Below are 16103 nucleotides of genomic sequence, written 5' to 3'. Positions count from 1 at the left end.
AAATCAGAAGTAATATACAAATGTAATTACATGAGCCATTTAACAATGGCCAGCAGATTCTGTACGTGTTCCAGTAAACACAACAAACCATAAGCGCTTTACATTGGTCCTTGATGTCTGCTTTTACACATCTTGGTAGCACGGACTCGTGACTAGCATGTAAGGATGCAAGGAATGAGAAACTAATTCACGCATATTGGCATTTCTACACCAGAAAAAGAAACACCACACATGAAAAAGCAAGGTACGGCTCCCCAAAACATACTTAGGCATAAACTGACACAGAGGACGTTCATCCCCTTCCCCCGCCACCACTGTGGATTATTCCTAAGGCTTAGTGTTTGGCATGTTACAAAAAATTGAACAGTGCAAATCGGTTGCATTCACAACTATCGTAGTCTGTAGAATGGTGCAGCATCAATCTTAAACTACAGGCCAACACAAATATTTTGGGACTGCGGGCATGCAAAAGGGCCAGACAGAGAATCTAATGTGAAAATGGCTTTATCCTTACAGAAATGTACTGACAGTTTTAAGCAAATACATTGGAAAACTAAAGTAGCAGATACAATTCTGAAGACACAATATAATTTGAAATAATGTACAGCAAAGTAAAAAAAAAAGGGCAACATTTTCTACAGTATGCAACCATCATGCCACCTACAAACCTCGGCTAAACACTTTCCAAGTACGCTCTTGACTGGTCCTTATGCAGGGTGTTGGGAACTCGTGTGAATTTTAGAAATAAGGTCTACAGGTAAAATAAAAGGTATTTTTTGGCCTGTAAAAAGATAGTCGTGTTACCAGCAGCAATAAAGGCCAGAGTATCGACAGAGAAAGACAGAATTTTGATTTGCGCAGTGAAAACACTGGCAGTATCATCTGTTTGAGACTTCAGTTTAAGAAAAGATTCTAGAAAATAACCCTTAAGTAATGTCCTAGTTGAACATATTTTCAGGTTTTTGAACATCAAATCGATGATTACATGAAATAAACATTATCTAGACTGCAGAAGAACAAGACCCTTGAAACTGTATGAAAACATTTCAAGCCACTAGACCGCCCATATTCTCTAATCCGAATGGGGTATAGAACAAAGGCTGTGAACAGAACAAAAAAAAGGGGGAAAAAATCTAAAACCTACAAGTATCTGCCTTTAAACTAAAGCAATAAATTGAACTTCTGCGGTAGATCTCTTGTCTGCAAACAATGACGTTCGCAAACTGATTGGCACAGGAAGAGGTTTAAAGGAAGATTGCAGCATAGTACTTTTGAGAAATGCTTGGTGGCTTTTGGCTGCATGATGTGATTGGTGGTTAGGAAGACTAATTCGATTTTAACTGTCATTCATGAAAATATTTTAGGGATTTAACCTATTATGTCCCCCTGCAGTTCAGAGCCAGACATACAACGGAAAGAAAGTGGAATGCATGTGCAATATTAGTTGTGTGCTTACTAGGCTAGTTGCAAAACAATACAGGAAAGTGTACTGAGACCCATTTCATTTTTTTTTTTAACAATTTTTGCTGGTTAAAAAAACAGCCCACGATCCTGGCAAACCATTTGGATGTCTTGCAGTCTTCTTCAAACAGAAAATGGTACTGGCTGTGGTTGAATAGATGTCATCCTGGGTTTGTTGAGGTGAGACCGTATTTTGAAATGGTCAGTAAAATGGCAGTCAGCAGGGTCAAAGGCTTGGGTATGTCGCTTAATTCAACCCACATGTCTTGCAGGTCAGATTTGCCAAAATTCACTTTAAGAACATATCAACTAATTACTTAACCCGAGCTCATCAGTAGAATCACCTAATTTTGAAATGTGCAGGCTGGTGGCCATGAAGACCACATCATAAATGTGTGTTGGCCACTCCATAACCAACTTCTTTACTCCCAACACTCCAAGAATTCAACCGCACCTAAGAGAATAGACCCATTGCTTTAGTACTACCATCTAGCATAAGTACCATCTAGCATAAGTCCTCATCTCGACTCTAGCTCAACAAACTACACAAATAGCCAGGCAATCCCCCATCCCTCAGCTTATACATTGTGTTGCATGGCTGGAAATGAAACCAGAAGCCTCCACCGGTGAGGGAAACTGATCACATACAATTTAGTTTAGTATGCATTGCTATTACACTAGATCCATTGTGCGCTAACACGTGCAGAGCAAATCGAATACAATCCCTGGCATTAACCTATTTACAAAAACGTGTCAATATAGTCTTCCCAATTTCTTTTTGCGATCAGGTCTTGAAATTGCACACAGAATACTGGGTAAGTCATAAGTTTCATTCAAAGTATTATTGCCCAGGGACAAATCCACAACACTTTCAGAAGAATTCACAGTAGTTTACACTTCTCTAAATTGAAAGGCAGGTAACAAACACACCTCAAATGTTAAAGGGGATGAAGTAATTAAGGTGGCTGTAATTCTATTGCACGGGTGCATTTTTAGTGTTCGAGTTGAAGTCTGATTCTTAACACGGACATCTGTGGATAAACAATACCACAAGCTGCTTTGTGCACCATATTTTCAGTGGATTTGTATACACAGCTCTAATGAGCCTGGGCTCTGAAGAGCCAGCACTCTGAGGCCCATCACCTACCATTTTAAACAAGGGGTGATGCATTTTGAGACCCACCACCCTAGATCACCTCATTCTTTCAAACAGGATACTTGTATTCGTAAAGGGTATAGATCTGTCCAAGGGCTATGGAGATGATGTGCGTGGTACAAGCTGGCTGTATGAGAAAGTTATATGTCTTGTTTTATTCCCAAAGGGTAGTCACCACTCAAGGCACTGATCCACTACTCTATTGGGACTCATTTTACGCTGGATGGCAACAATAACTTGGGCGGATGGGCTGAAGAAATTTGTACGCTGTATTGTTGGGGGCCGTGAGGGAAGGGTGGGTTTAAAAAAAAGAATAAGAAAATAAAGCTTTTTTGTTTTTTGGACTAGTCAAAAAACGAGCCTATGTTCACCATATTGTTTCTTGGTGTGACTCTGGAAACTCCTTTTCGGAACTCTTCCATTGAAGTCTGTAAGTTAAGGGGAAAGGGGAGAGTAATCATGGCACTTACAAGTAGTTTAAAAAAAATCTTTCACTTGAAAAATGTAATCATTACAGCATTTTTCCAGTATTATTTACCACTGAATATCCGTATTGAGTTAATTCCCATACACTCCGTGTTGCGAAGGGAAATGAGGCACACAGAGATAAAGTGATCTGTCTAGGATCCTGCAAGGTGATAAAGTGTAAAACATGGGATTTGAGACAAAATATCTACACCACAGGCAATAACTCCACAACTAGACTGTGTTGCCAAAGGACACATGTTAAGACAAAAACATTAAGCTTTTTGAGAAAACCTTAATTTACCGGCATTTGGACCACAAAATAACTAAACAATATTGGAAATCAAAAATGAGGACCCAACATATGGAATATGCCGTTGATGACAATGGCTCTCGACATGAAAGCAAAATGAGCTGCATTGTCTTTGCAACCAAGAGGTGGAGGACATCGGAGCCAACGGTGGAATGCTGGCATGCATTATGCTACTGAGAAGAGCTAGTTCCCGCTTCAGGGCAAATGTTAAAATATGTGCATTAAGACTAGTGTCAAAATAAAGCAAGCGAATAAAAGCAACAAAGTACTATTGCAAAACCTACCGTAAAATGTGATTTGTACATAGCTCTAGGATCAATACCCCACCTCCCCTAGCGTAGTGGGAGCCACATTTGAGAATCGAGACCTACATTTCAAAAGTGCATATAAACCTTCTGGTCTGCTCGTTCAAGCATTTTATGGGTAGAATATGTCCATTTGTTCCAGATATTTAGAACAAAAATAAAATGAAGTGAAAGGCAGATGGAAGTGGGTTTGGGTTTTATTTTTCAAAGGTGTTTGTATGACCATTCTGCTGTCTGAAAGAATGTGTTGCTGTAGATCCCAAAGTACCTAATGCCCCAACTGATGCCATATTCCAAAAATGTGCTTAAAGTTGGAAACAAATCCAAGATCTGAACTTTAGGCCACCACCAACAGGGAAAGAAAACGTTTCCAGAGCGTATGGGAAAAGGACCACATGTTGGTGTGGAAAGCAGGTCAGTAGAGACTCCAATTCTGGCTTGAGGCTTCCCAGTTGCTGAGCCGCTTTCCACACACACAGATTCAGTCCATCTTTTCCTTTTGAACCAGCTTCGGGGCATCAACAAAATCCTTGCCATTGTATAGGATGATGGCACCTGTTCCAATGCTTGCCGTCCCCCAAAACAGCACGTAAGCCAATGTTTCTGTCCATGTGTCGCCTGCAACAAAAAGCAATGCACTTGTAAGGGGTACTTCAATCCTGTATCTAGATAAATCGGTCAAAGCAAGGAAACGTCATCTGCACATGAATTGTTCTCAAACTTTATACATTTCTACAAGCTTAATCTGAATAGTAACCAGTTTAGCCAGGAGAGTACTGCACTGCTGTATGTGCATTGTTCATGGTGAAAAGGGACGAGTTCTGGCGACCCATGTCGGCTATAAAAAGGCGGCCATGGATGTCTCTCCTCATAATTCAGATGATCATGATCAGGTCCTTTCTGCCTTGCATTCTGCCTCTTATGGGTTGCGCCCAGCTCGCTTGTTGTCAATTTAGTTTATAGTGTCTACCTCTCTAAATGTCCACATGTTCCATCTCCACGCTCGAGCCCTTGTTGTTTAATACTCCCCTTCCTTGTACCTAATGTCTGCCTCTTCCTGCCTGCACTCTTCCCTCCTTCGCTCTTCCACCCACTGCTATCTTGGCTCTACTCATTCACTTTTCTCATCTGATCTTCCCCATCTCGAGCGCATGTGCCAACTCAACCTCCTAATCCCTTACACTTCCCCTCTCCCAAACCATGCACGCTTGCACCCTACCCATTCCTCCACTCAATCCCCACAAAGGCTCCTGCTTGCCTCACTCTGTGGCTTTTTCCACTCCACCCCTTTCTCCTCACCCTGCTTACTCACTACGTTTAATCGTCATTTCTGTTTTCCGAAACTGCTCTATCTATTGTTGCCCCCTTCTGCTGCTCTCTGTTCCTGCCTAGTAGCCACCTCCATGTCCTGCTTGCGGTCTACCTTCCTTTCCTTTCCCTCTGTGGCTACCCTGCTGACAACAAGCAAAGCATGGTAAGAAAGAGAGCGCATGAGTTCTTGATAGCATGGTTATTTACTCTGCAAATATATGCTGCAAAAATTAGAGCAATGTACTAGTATTATTTTTGTGGGACTAATGTGTCACTAAGTTTCAATTTCAACAGCAGAAAGTATGAACCTCAGATTCCAAGAAACCACATGTCCTGGAGCCAGTCCTGGGTTACTAGTTTAGATGTTGAGACTTCGAGGCCCATACTTTAAAAAAATAAGCTTTATTTTTTGTATTTTAAGCATAGTAAAACAAACTACAACGGACAAAAAGGAATACTGAGAAGCAAACTAAAATGAGACAATTGACGGTGATGGAAACAGGTGTTCTTTTGTTTCCAGGCTGATCATAAAGTCCTAAAGTAAACTTTTTTCTGCTATTAGTGTCAAAGCAACTACCTCGAGAGATCAAACAAAGAGCGGGTGGAGCGAAAATCAAAGTAGTGACTACATTCTCATCAATAATGCCTTTCGTATATTACTTTTTCTATAATAAAAGTAAATCATGGGATCATGTGTCCAAGTACGACTGAAATCTCTTATGCATCAAGACATTTATTTTCTCCATAACCTCCAAAATTACCCAGCAACACGCTACAAGTGGGGCCTTTGGGGTTTTCCATGCCTGTGCCAAGTTCAAACGAGCAGCATTCAGTAAATGCAAGAAGTAAGTTGGCAGTTGGACCAGATATGGGGTAATGTCCGCCAGTGTCCCCACCACCCAAGACCAACAGTACCGGATCCAAGGGTAGTTGTATTCGCAGAATGTTTTATCGGACTTCCAATTCTCCTCCAGTAAACCTTTACTATAAGAGAATTCCACCACATCTCCAATTTCTCTGTAACTCCACCAGCAATTGGGAAATCCGTTCTCGGAGAGCCTGTGAAACCTGAAGGGAGTCGTGTACCATCTAAGAGGCACATTCTTAAATAGAAGTAGAGGCTCATACTTTTAATGTGAACAATTAATCTAGAAATCCCAACAAGCAAAGTCCAGAGCCAGGACTGGTTTAAAGTTTCACGCATTACATTAGGCCACTAGGAAGCCATGGAACCGTTTTTAAAATGCAAAGCGTGAAATTAGATTTGGGACTTGGTTTGAGCTGAGGCAGTCAATTCACAAAAAATAAAGTAAACAAACATAGCTTATGTAGTTTCAAAGCCTGCTAAATTGTGTAAAAATCAGCAAACGGGTTATGTTCATGGAGATTTTGTGAAACATGTTGATTAATTTACCTGAACAGGTTTAAGAAAAATATATCTGCACTGCTTTCTTCAGCACTGGATGCTGAAAAAAAGTAAATCTTTTAAAAAGATTTACTTGCTTTTTACATTAACTTTGCAGGAAATAAAAACCCTGACGTTAAACATTTGCTACACATAACTTCTGCAAATTAAGTGAGGACGCCTTACTCGAGTTTTCCACTTTGTTGTTAAAAATAAATCCTGCAGCCCCTTTTGGTGTGTTTTTTTCTGCATACTAGGCACAAAATATTTCCTAGAGTTTACCACTTGCTGATAACTGGCTAAATACATATTTGGCAGGAGTCATTTCCTGAAATTACGACCGGGGATGTAACTTTAAAAGATAAATAAATAATTATGCAATTTCACTACGTGAACAATAATGAATTTCTACCAATGACGGAAGTAGTGTTGAACTTCAGAAACGTTTCTGCCACGAGGGGGCACAGATGAGCCAGAGGCCGCTACATGCCCAACACTGGACAGGACGTCGGGCGAATATATATATCAAGGCGCCACGCCACGTGACATCTGTTCTTTTTCCAAGCACTTTGCTTGATTCGAAAACACGCTACTATGTAAAAAAAATAATAATGTCTAAGCCCGCTAATGGCTTAAACCGTGAGTGGATTTCATCAGGCAGATGTCTGTCGGATCCCCATTGCACATATTTGTACTTCGTGGGGAGAAGTACAATGTCAACTATTTTGAGTCGTGGCAATTCATGCATACCAAGGGCCTACGGTAAAGGGCGGCTAAACTCTTCACCTACTTCAACAAGGCGTTGGGTGAAGGCGCGCGCAGTCTTGGTGAAGGTCATGCTGAGCGGCACGCAGTCTCCGGAGAGGTTGCACAGAGTTGAGCTCAGACAGGTCTCCTGCAAAGAAAGACAAGAAGAAGCACTGCAAGAGGTCTCGCTCCACAGGCGGTTCTTCCCCTCACTCTTCTTGGTCTTCGAGGAAGAGGAGTCACCGCCCCGGAGACTCCCTGTAGGTGGCATTGCAGGTATATTTTCCACCCAATCCTCCACCAACAGGACCCACCATGTTGCCCCAAACTGGATGGGGAACACACTCACATGCCTATGGGCTTGGGTCTGGACCTCAAAAGCGACAGTCTCCCTGCGCTGACAGGCACCACCTTCGGCAGTCGAGGCCTTGGCGCCCGTCCCAACCTCCTCTTTGGAGTAGTCAGCACTGAGGGCGATGGGGCTCCTCTAGAATATGCCCCTCTTCATTAGGCCATTTATGACTAAAATGTGCCAGATCTACGACGAGGAAGGTGAACCTATAGCGTTTGGAATGGAACCCTTACGCTCCACAAAGGAGAGGATCTTCTCCGGTGAATATTATGGGGTTGGTGAGGCCATCCAGTTACTGGCCTCAAATCATCAGGAGGCCAGAGGTCTTGACACCTCCCCTGAGCTGCATATCCTTCCAGCTCCAACTCCAGGTAGGCCTCAGGCATCCTTCCAGAGATTGATGACCAAGGTTGTTGATACCCTGGGGTTTTCAGCCCGGTCCAGACCGAAAGTCAAGTTTAAATTGACAGACATTCTGGAAGACGGTCCTAAATAGAAAACAAATAAAAAAGACCTTGCTACTGTTTAACGTAGCCAAGGAAGCTACGATGTTAGAGGTGTGGGAGTGGTCCATCTCTACACTTGCAGTCGACAGAGAGCTGGCAAGAAAACATCATCACGCTGCATCTGATCCAGCTTTTTTGTCCATCCATGCCTCCCCGGAGAGCGCGATGATTCAGGCTGCAAAAGCGAATACAAAGATTTCCGCCTTTCCATCTCTTCCACTCGACAGAGTAAGATACTGGACACCTGGAAAAAGAAGGTGTTTTGACTCTAGCAACCTTGATTTCTGAGTGGTGAAGGCCTCTTGCACCCTGGCAAAGTTCTCTTTCGCATCGCTGCTGTGCCACCGATCTATAGCGAAAATAAACCTGAAAGAATCGAGAGAGAGAGTGAGATACAGAAGCATACTCTGTGACAAGGTCACTCCACCGCTAAAACGAACGGACAGACCGTAACAGAGGAGGAAATTTGTTAGACCTTTACATTAACCACGAATACCCCTCAAAATAACAGACAACGAAGAATAGGATGCAAGAAAGAAAAAAAACAGGGAGGTGGGACACTACAGCCCAGCCTCAGAGTGTAGAACAGAAGTGGACAGAATGAGATCTAACGAAAAACCAGAAGACTGGGAATGTGGATTTGAAACAAGCAGAAGGAAGTAACGAGAGATGCTATCCTCAGGCGCAACGGGCACAAGACATGAAATAATAGATCGTCTTTTTATGTGCAATATAGATGTTGTTTAAGCAAGTTGTCCTGAAGAAAGCGGAAAGGCTTTAGATCCGCTGAAACCGGTCGACATAAGGAAGGGTCGGGTGATTACCTTATCCCCGAGATAAACTTAAATAATATGTGAACTCGGTTAAACTAGTGCATCTAATGTTGCAAAAACATTCGGTGATGTCCAAAGGAAATGGTTGTGCTTTAACAATGGGTATGTTAGTAGAAACTTTATAAGGCACACAGAAGGGAAGCGATAAACATTAAAATGAATCAGAATCGACTTCCTGTATGTGTGCACTGAATCTTAAGAGTTGAGGAAAAGTAGTGAGAGAGGATAGGGTGAGCTCCCATAGTAGCCCTACCGTAGATAGGCTGCACAGCAGCGATACCCAAGGATAGGTGTTGGGGATAAAGGGACAGTAAGGTTCTCGTTATACAGAAATTCAGTAAATTGCAGGGACGTAAGCATTAGGAATAACTTACTTAATGAAATAAGTCTGTCTTTCATTGTGCTAAAACTGTATCTCGGTCAGGACAGATTAGAGAAGCCCGGTGACTATTTATGAGAGAAGAGTTTCTGGCAATGGTACTGGATGGTATGGAGGCTTTCCGTCAGATCCTGCAGTCAGATCTTTACATCGCTTACTGTGCCGGATGCTCCATGGCCATCATTATGGTGGTGCTATGTCACTCATGGACGAGGACATCAGGCTTTGTGCCGGATGAAAAGGCAAAGCTACTGGATATGCCCTTCAATGGGCAGAAACTGTTTGGGGCCAAGGCCGTTGACGTCCTACAACAGTTTCAGCACTCCAAGGTGATGGTGAAGACTTTGGGGTTGGCAGTACAGCAACTCTGCGCACCATCCGAGAAGGGTCGGGGATTTCACCACTGTGCCTCCTATTCCCCCTGTGGACAAGGTCAGGTGGCCCCAGGTGTCATGATGCCTGCCCCCGGGAAACCAGACCAGGCCCAGCAACCCCAGAAGCAGGCATCATGCCATTTGGAGCAAGCCCAAAAACCCCAGCTAGGGGCTGTTTGGGTGCAGTCCTGGCGCCTATGGCGCCAGGCTCATAAGAATGGAGTCAGTCCTGGCGCCATGGGCGCCAGGCTCATAGTAGAAAACCTACCTGATGCAGACCATGCTGCAAACTTACCTGATGCAGACCATGCTGCAAGAAGCCACAAGCCAAATGAGGCTTAGGAGGGACTATTTACCTAAGGGACTACTTTTTACTCGGGTGGGGCTGTGGAAGAATACTTACCTGGGACTACTTCCAAGGCTATTTAAACCACGCCCGGACAGCAGCACACGCTTCACGTTATTCTGCATCCAGCAGCGTAATGCTCACCGTGCCTGCAGCAGCTTCCAGTCTTCAGCCACGCCCGCCTCGAGTCGGGAGCTCCTGGAAACAAGAAGAAAGGAGGAGGAAAAGTCAGAACAAGAGTTTTACCTTTAATCCTTACCTGAATCCTGATCCATCACGCCACAGAGCTGGAGAAGAAGTCTTTAAAAAACGCTTTACTCCGCATCCTGCAGCGCCGCGCTGTACTCACCTGCCTTGCAGCACTTCAGCATTCCATAACGCTCTTCTCCATCTCGCGGCCACTCTCCGACACCTAAGGAGACAAAAACAGCAAGGTGAGCCAAAGGGATTACTCTAAGACTGTACTAGCTACCCCCAAGACTTACCTGATTTACCACAGGGGGTACTTGCCTCATTTCGGGTCGGCGCAGCCTCCGCTGCATCTCCGCCGTGCCCCGGCCCCTATGGGGACACAACAGAACAGCAAGGCGCAATAAGGGGAAACCGATTTTTTCCCAAAAGACTTACCTGGTTTTACCGCTGGAGGCATGAATCCCCAAGACCTCATACCACATCAGCGCCTGAATGGGGGAAAAGCCACATGTTATACATTGACACCATTTTATCGAACTGAGCCGGATAATATAAACCCTTATCTGCATCTTACCGGTTGCCACGTGGAACTCTTCATAAGGGCAATTCAGCAACCTAAAAGGAATTGGATAGAGTGAAGGTCAGACGTGTTTTGAACTCTAACGAACTACAGACTTACGGCGTCTTGCCGGCATTCTTTGAGTCAATACCTTTCTGGAACTCCCCAACTCCTCTACGCCAGTGAAGAAACTGGTCATCTACGCGCCCCTGCGCTCGAAGCAGGATGGAGAGCTCATCTTTCCAAACCATCAGGTGAGAGCATAGAGGGAATCCAAAAGTGACCTGTGGGAAGAACTACGGGAGAGGGGAAGGTGGGGTTAGCGCTCGAACTCCACAGGTGGTTAATTCCCTTTCTCCATTACAGAAGGATATTCCTACGAACAAACGAAGCTGGGTGGGCCAGTCCAGTCCATCATCTCGGCACTACGCGCCTCACTGGTGGAATCAACAGCTGGCCAGTTCAGATCGACGCCCCCGTGGGAGCCAGGTGAGCGTAACACCAGGTGGGCTACAGGACAGATGCTTCCTCAGAGGAAGAGGTACCCCTAGAGGTAGAGCATCAGCAGCCACTGTCCAGTCAGCCAACAGGGTGCAAAACCTCTGAGGAGCTATGCTACAAGTCCCATGTGAGAGGGAGAATTTCCCCAATTCGGGAAGGAATGGCCTTTAACTAGGACTGATGCTTGGGCCTTACGGGTGGTTCTGTAGGGTTACTGTCTCCCTTTCATTCAGCTTTGTCTGGCACACTTCCCTTACGCCACCCCCTTACTTCCGGATGCCCAACCTCTTGGAAGAGGTCAGTCAGCTTCTCTCCAAGTGTGCAACAGAACTAATTCTGCACACAGAATGGGGCAAGGGGTGGTACTGAACTTATTTTCTGGTTCCAAAGAAAGATGGGCTTACACCCAATACTTTGAGGCTTCTGAATGTATAACTGTGAATACAACAGTTCACAATGGTTACTCTAGATCAGATTCTCCTAGCCCTCTATATGCAGGACTGGTTGGTGTAACAAGACCTTCAGGATGCCTACTTCCATGTGCCCATTTATCGAAAGTACAGGAAGTACCCGAGGTTCATTATGGGCCAATTTTACAACCAGTCCACAGTCCTGCCATTTGGCCTTTCTTCGGCACCCAGTGTTTTCACCAAGCTGCAGGCAGTGGTAGCGGCTTGCCTCAGGAGAGAGGGCATTGATGTCTTTCCCTGCTTGGACGACTGGCTCATCCGAGCTTGCTACCCAGACCAGACATTGACACATTTGTTCTGCATGTGCAGCCTGTTACACAGTTTGGGGGCTTGTCCCTGAACCTCAAAATGTACCAAATTTTCCTGTGCCAGTCCCTCAGAGTTATCAGTGTGGTTTTGTGCAATCACCTGGCAACAGCCTTTCTGTTCGGGGTGTGATGCTGGAAATGCATCTGAGGGACAGGGCCTCTGAATCCTTGTCCTTTTTTTGTTTTGCCGTGTGTTCTGTTATGTTTTCTGCCCCGGAGTCCATGTGGGACTCCTGGCAGTGCAGCTCTCTCTTTTGGTTTGGTGAACAGACCCATGGGATACCCTTATGGCACCCATGGGTAGGGGTGCAACCCTGTGCCCCTAGTGTATGTTTTTGGGCACCTGTGGGTGGCCCCAGAGCAGGGTATGGGCTGGTGGCAGCTCCGTGCTAAAATTGACAGGTGCTCTGGGTGTCCTCCATTTTGGGATACCCAGGCCCTGCCATTGGGATCTGTTGATTCCTAATAGAAAACAAGATGGCCCCTGTGGCCTCTTGCTTTCTATGGCCGGTTATGTTTTCCCAAAGTCCTGGGAAGCCCTGTCTCTGTCCCTTCCCCCTGACTGGCTGTTGGGTGGAAGTTCCATGTATGGTATTGTGGTGAAGGCCCAGCTAGACTGGCTGGAGCCTTCCCAGTGTCTGTATGTTGTGGGTACCTCCTGTGGGTGGGACCTGGGTGACTGGAGTGTGTGACCAATATACACTTCTTGTTGTGGTTGTCTGGTTTCTGGCATGAGGGACAAAGACTGAGACAGCCCTGCCCGAAACTGGCCTGAATGCAGTGTGTAGTGTTGAATGGCTGGGTACTTGTCCCAATCCACATTTCTTGTTGTGAGTGTCTGGAAGGGAGGAGTGTGGCCTGAATGCACTGTGTGCCTGATTGGCTGACTGACTGCATGAATGCCCTGCAGTATGATTGGCTGCTGAGTGTGCTGGCTGCTGAGTGTGTGCCAGCAGCGTGGATGAGAGAGAGGATAGTATATCCACTCCACCCGGGCCAAGAGGAGGACCCTGCACTGGAGAAGGTGCACCGCACTCCTGGAGGAAAGCGGCCCACCTGTGCAGTGCACTTTGCCTCCAGATAGGCGCCCTGGGAGAGAAGCGAGCTGGCAAGGGGCCCTCCAGGCAAGCAGAGGACACCGCTCCCCAGGGAGCACCTAAAGGTACAACTTGAGTGGGTGGAGAACGGCGTCCTACCCCTGCCAGCTTTTACGAGGCCTACACCCTGGAACCGCCCAAATTGTTTGATGTCCTACCAGCCAGTGACTCGCATCCATCTGTGGAAGGCACCCACACCCTGCAACTGATCTGGAACATAGGGGGCACCGCAGGGAGAGTGGAGGGGAGCATGGAGTGACCCCCCCTTTGTTGAGATCTCTCCCCCGGCACCAGGGGCCTTGGTTGGGATGGATTTTTACAGGCCCATATGCCATCTGAGAGGCGTAAAACCCCCTTGAACCGCCCTTGGTGATAGACACAAACCCAGTACCAAGGGGACCGAAGCGAACTTTCACTAGATCAGGGGCCAACCCTACCCCTCCCTAAGCAAGTGGAGAGCTCCCACCTACAGCGACAAGCCCAGACACCCCCCCCCCGTCCCCTGAGGACTTGCAGCGGCGAATAGAGGCCTATCAAGAACACCTGCAGCCACCCGGGGATCCCCCCCTCGGATGAGTATCCACACCACCCTGCGCCTACATACTGGGGGGGGTGGGGGCCCCAGTGCAGTGACAGACTTGGCACAACATCAGAAGCCATCGCCATCATGTCCAAGAACAAAACCAATGACAATCAATCCCTCCAAAGACCCCCATAGAAGCTACAGGAGAATGCATTGACAAAGATATGGGCTGAGGACACAGAGGATGCCCAGGGAAAAACCTCCAATGAGTTGCCCGCTGGGGAACCACAGGCGGACCTAGAGGCCCAAGATCAGCCCGTCACGCAATCGGCACTGAAGCTCCTGCTGGCCGACATAGTAGAAAAGATCACTGCTGCAGGCCAAAAGCAAATGAATGCCCTCAGGGAGGGCCTGGCGGAGGGCATCCAAGAAATCAAGAGAGATATCAGCAAGATAGAGGAAAGGGCCGATACAAATGAGAGGGCGATTCAGGAGTTAGCCAAGGACGCACTAAAGAAGGACTCCCTCCTGGACACACTGGCGACAGCCATGCACAACCTGGAACTCCAGGTAGAAGATTTAGAAAACAGGTCTAGGCGCTCGAATATTCGCATTAAGGCCCTCCCGCAGGACACCCCGGATCAGGATCTAGCCCAAGTTGTGAAGGACATCTTTGTGGACCTCCTGGAGGCGCCAGACACGACGGACTTGGTCTTCGATAGGATACATAGAGTGGCGCCCAAACGAGCGGATCCAGGCGCTAGACCCCAGGGATGTCCTAGTGGCGCTGCACAGTTACTCTGCGAAGGAGAGCATCCTCTCAGCAGCACGAAAGGCAGGACGTCCTGCCTTTCGTGCTGCTGAGAGGATGCTCTCCTTCGCAGAGTAACTGTGCAGCGCCACTAGGACATCCCTGGGGTCTAGCGCCTGGATCCGCTCGTTTGGGCGCCACTCTATGTATCCTATCGAAGACCAAGTCCGTCGTGTCTGGCGCCTCCAGGAGGTCCACAAAGATGTCCTTCACAACATATAATGGGATGGAGAATGCATTATACCAGGACTTGGCCCGAGCAACGCTAGATAAACGCCGAAGAATGGGGCTGGTACTCGCAGATCTGAGAGCTCAAGGCACTCGATATAGAAGGCTACACCGCTTTGGCCTGGCCTTTGAATGGGAAGGGAAAGCACAAAAGATAACCACATGCGAACAGGGTCTCACCCTGTTGGGGGTGGAGGACGACGCTTCACCTCCCCCTACTATGTCCCCACCCCAGCGAACCGGACATGGAGACTGGGAATGGTCTACGGCCCGGTCAAAGAAGACAAGGAAGAACACCAACGCGACAACCAGCCACTCTTGAAGGTGTCGCCACAATGGAAAGGGCAGGAACTTAAGAACTGCCCAGATGTCTACTGGGAGCGACCTTCAACATAGAATCTGGCGAGCGATGTAGGAACAGGATGCCTGAGGAGGGCATACGAAGCGGAAAAAAAGGCAATGGTGAGCTCGAGACATGCATCTACACATAAAGGGCTCTGGGGGGAGAAGAGGGGGACTCGGTTCTTGGAATGGGACAGGGAAGTCCTGCGTTGGAACAGTTGGAAGGCAATCGATGGGATGACTCTCGAGGTTCAGATTCAAGGGGGGGCCGAGGCCAGTCGTCTCATACTGCCAGGGGGAGAGGTGGGGGAGGGCAGGGGGGGAATTCGGGAGACCCAAGGTTCAAGAATCGAAAGAAAAGGCTCTGCAGAGCATGCCAAAAGAGGATCCCCCACGGGAGGAGGCCGGGCCGATAACTGGGGGCCCGTGCGACCCACGCTCTTGGACATGTGACCCACTATGACTACCCCACGAGCAATGAGGATCCTTTCCCTCAATGTTAACAGCCTCAACTCACCGATTAAATGCAAGAAAGTTGAGCATTTTATTAGGCGCGAGCGGGCAGACATTATCACGCTCCAAGAGGCCCATATCCAAACGCCTGACCGCAGAAGGGTTAAGCTGTGGGGTTATTCTAGGGCACTACAAGCCACACAATCTGAAAAGAAAGCTGGGGTTCTCTTGGCCCTTAGGGATGGGCTGGAACTGCATATCACGGGGAAGGTCACAGATATCCAAGGAAGGTTCCTGATGGCAACCTTGGAGGGCAATGAACACCCTCTCACAGTGGCGACGCTATATGCCCCAAACACGGCGCAAGACCTCTTTCTTCTGAGCGCATTGGAAAAACTCGAGAACTTCGCCAAGTCCCCTATTGTTCTTACCGGCAATTTCAATATAGCGTGGGACCCTGAGGGACAGATCGGCGGGATGGGCGGGCCCACAAGGGAGACGAACACAGGAACTGAAGGAGAAAATCAGTAACCTGGGCCTAGTAGATGCGTGGCGAGATACAGGAGGGCGCGAGGGGGGATACAACTTTTACTCACATGCACACCGATTGCACTCGCTAATAGACTATATCTGGATGTCTGCCAACCTACTGGGGAAGGCGCAAGA

General features: G+C 47.1%; 1 protein-coding gene across 4 annotated transcripts in view; it reads right to left on the bottom strand.

Moving 5' to 3' along the window:
• Positions 1-3881: 3881 nt before the first annotated feature.
• Positions 3882-16103, bottom strand: part of SACM1L (SAC1 like phosphatidylinositide phosphatase) — a 1165903-nt gene continuing 1153681 nt past the window's right edge. For all 4 annotated transcript variants that reach the window (XM_069613352.1, XM_069613355.1, XM_069613353.1 and 1 more), the window contains one exon: positions 3882-4318. In XM_069613352.1, the coding sequence (XP_069469453.1) occupies positions 3905-4318 (414 nt within the window). In that variant the 3' untranslated portion in view covers positions 3882-3904. The remainder of the gene's footprint in view (positions 4319-16103) is intronic.

This window comes from Ambystoma mexicanum, chromosome 5p (genome assembly GCF_040938575.1).
Source record: "Ambystoma mexicanum isolate Mex_15411 chromosome 5p, UKY_AmexF1_1, whole genome shotgun sequence".
Taxonomy (NCBI): domain Eukaryota; kingdom Metazoa; phylum Chordata; class Amphibia; order Caudata; family Ambystomatidae; genus Ambystoma; species Ambystoma mexicanum.
This window is presented reverse-complemented; position numbering and strand designations above follow the sequence as displayed.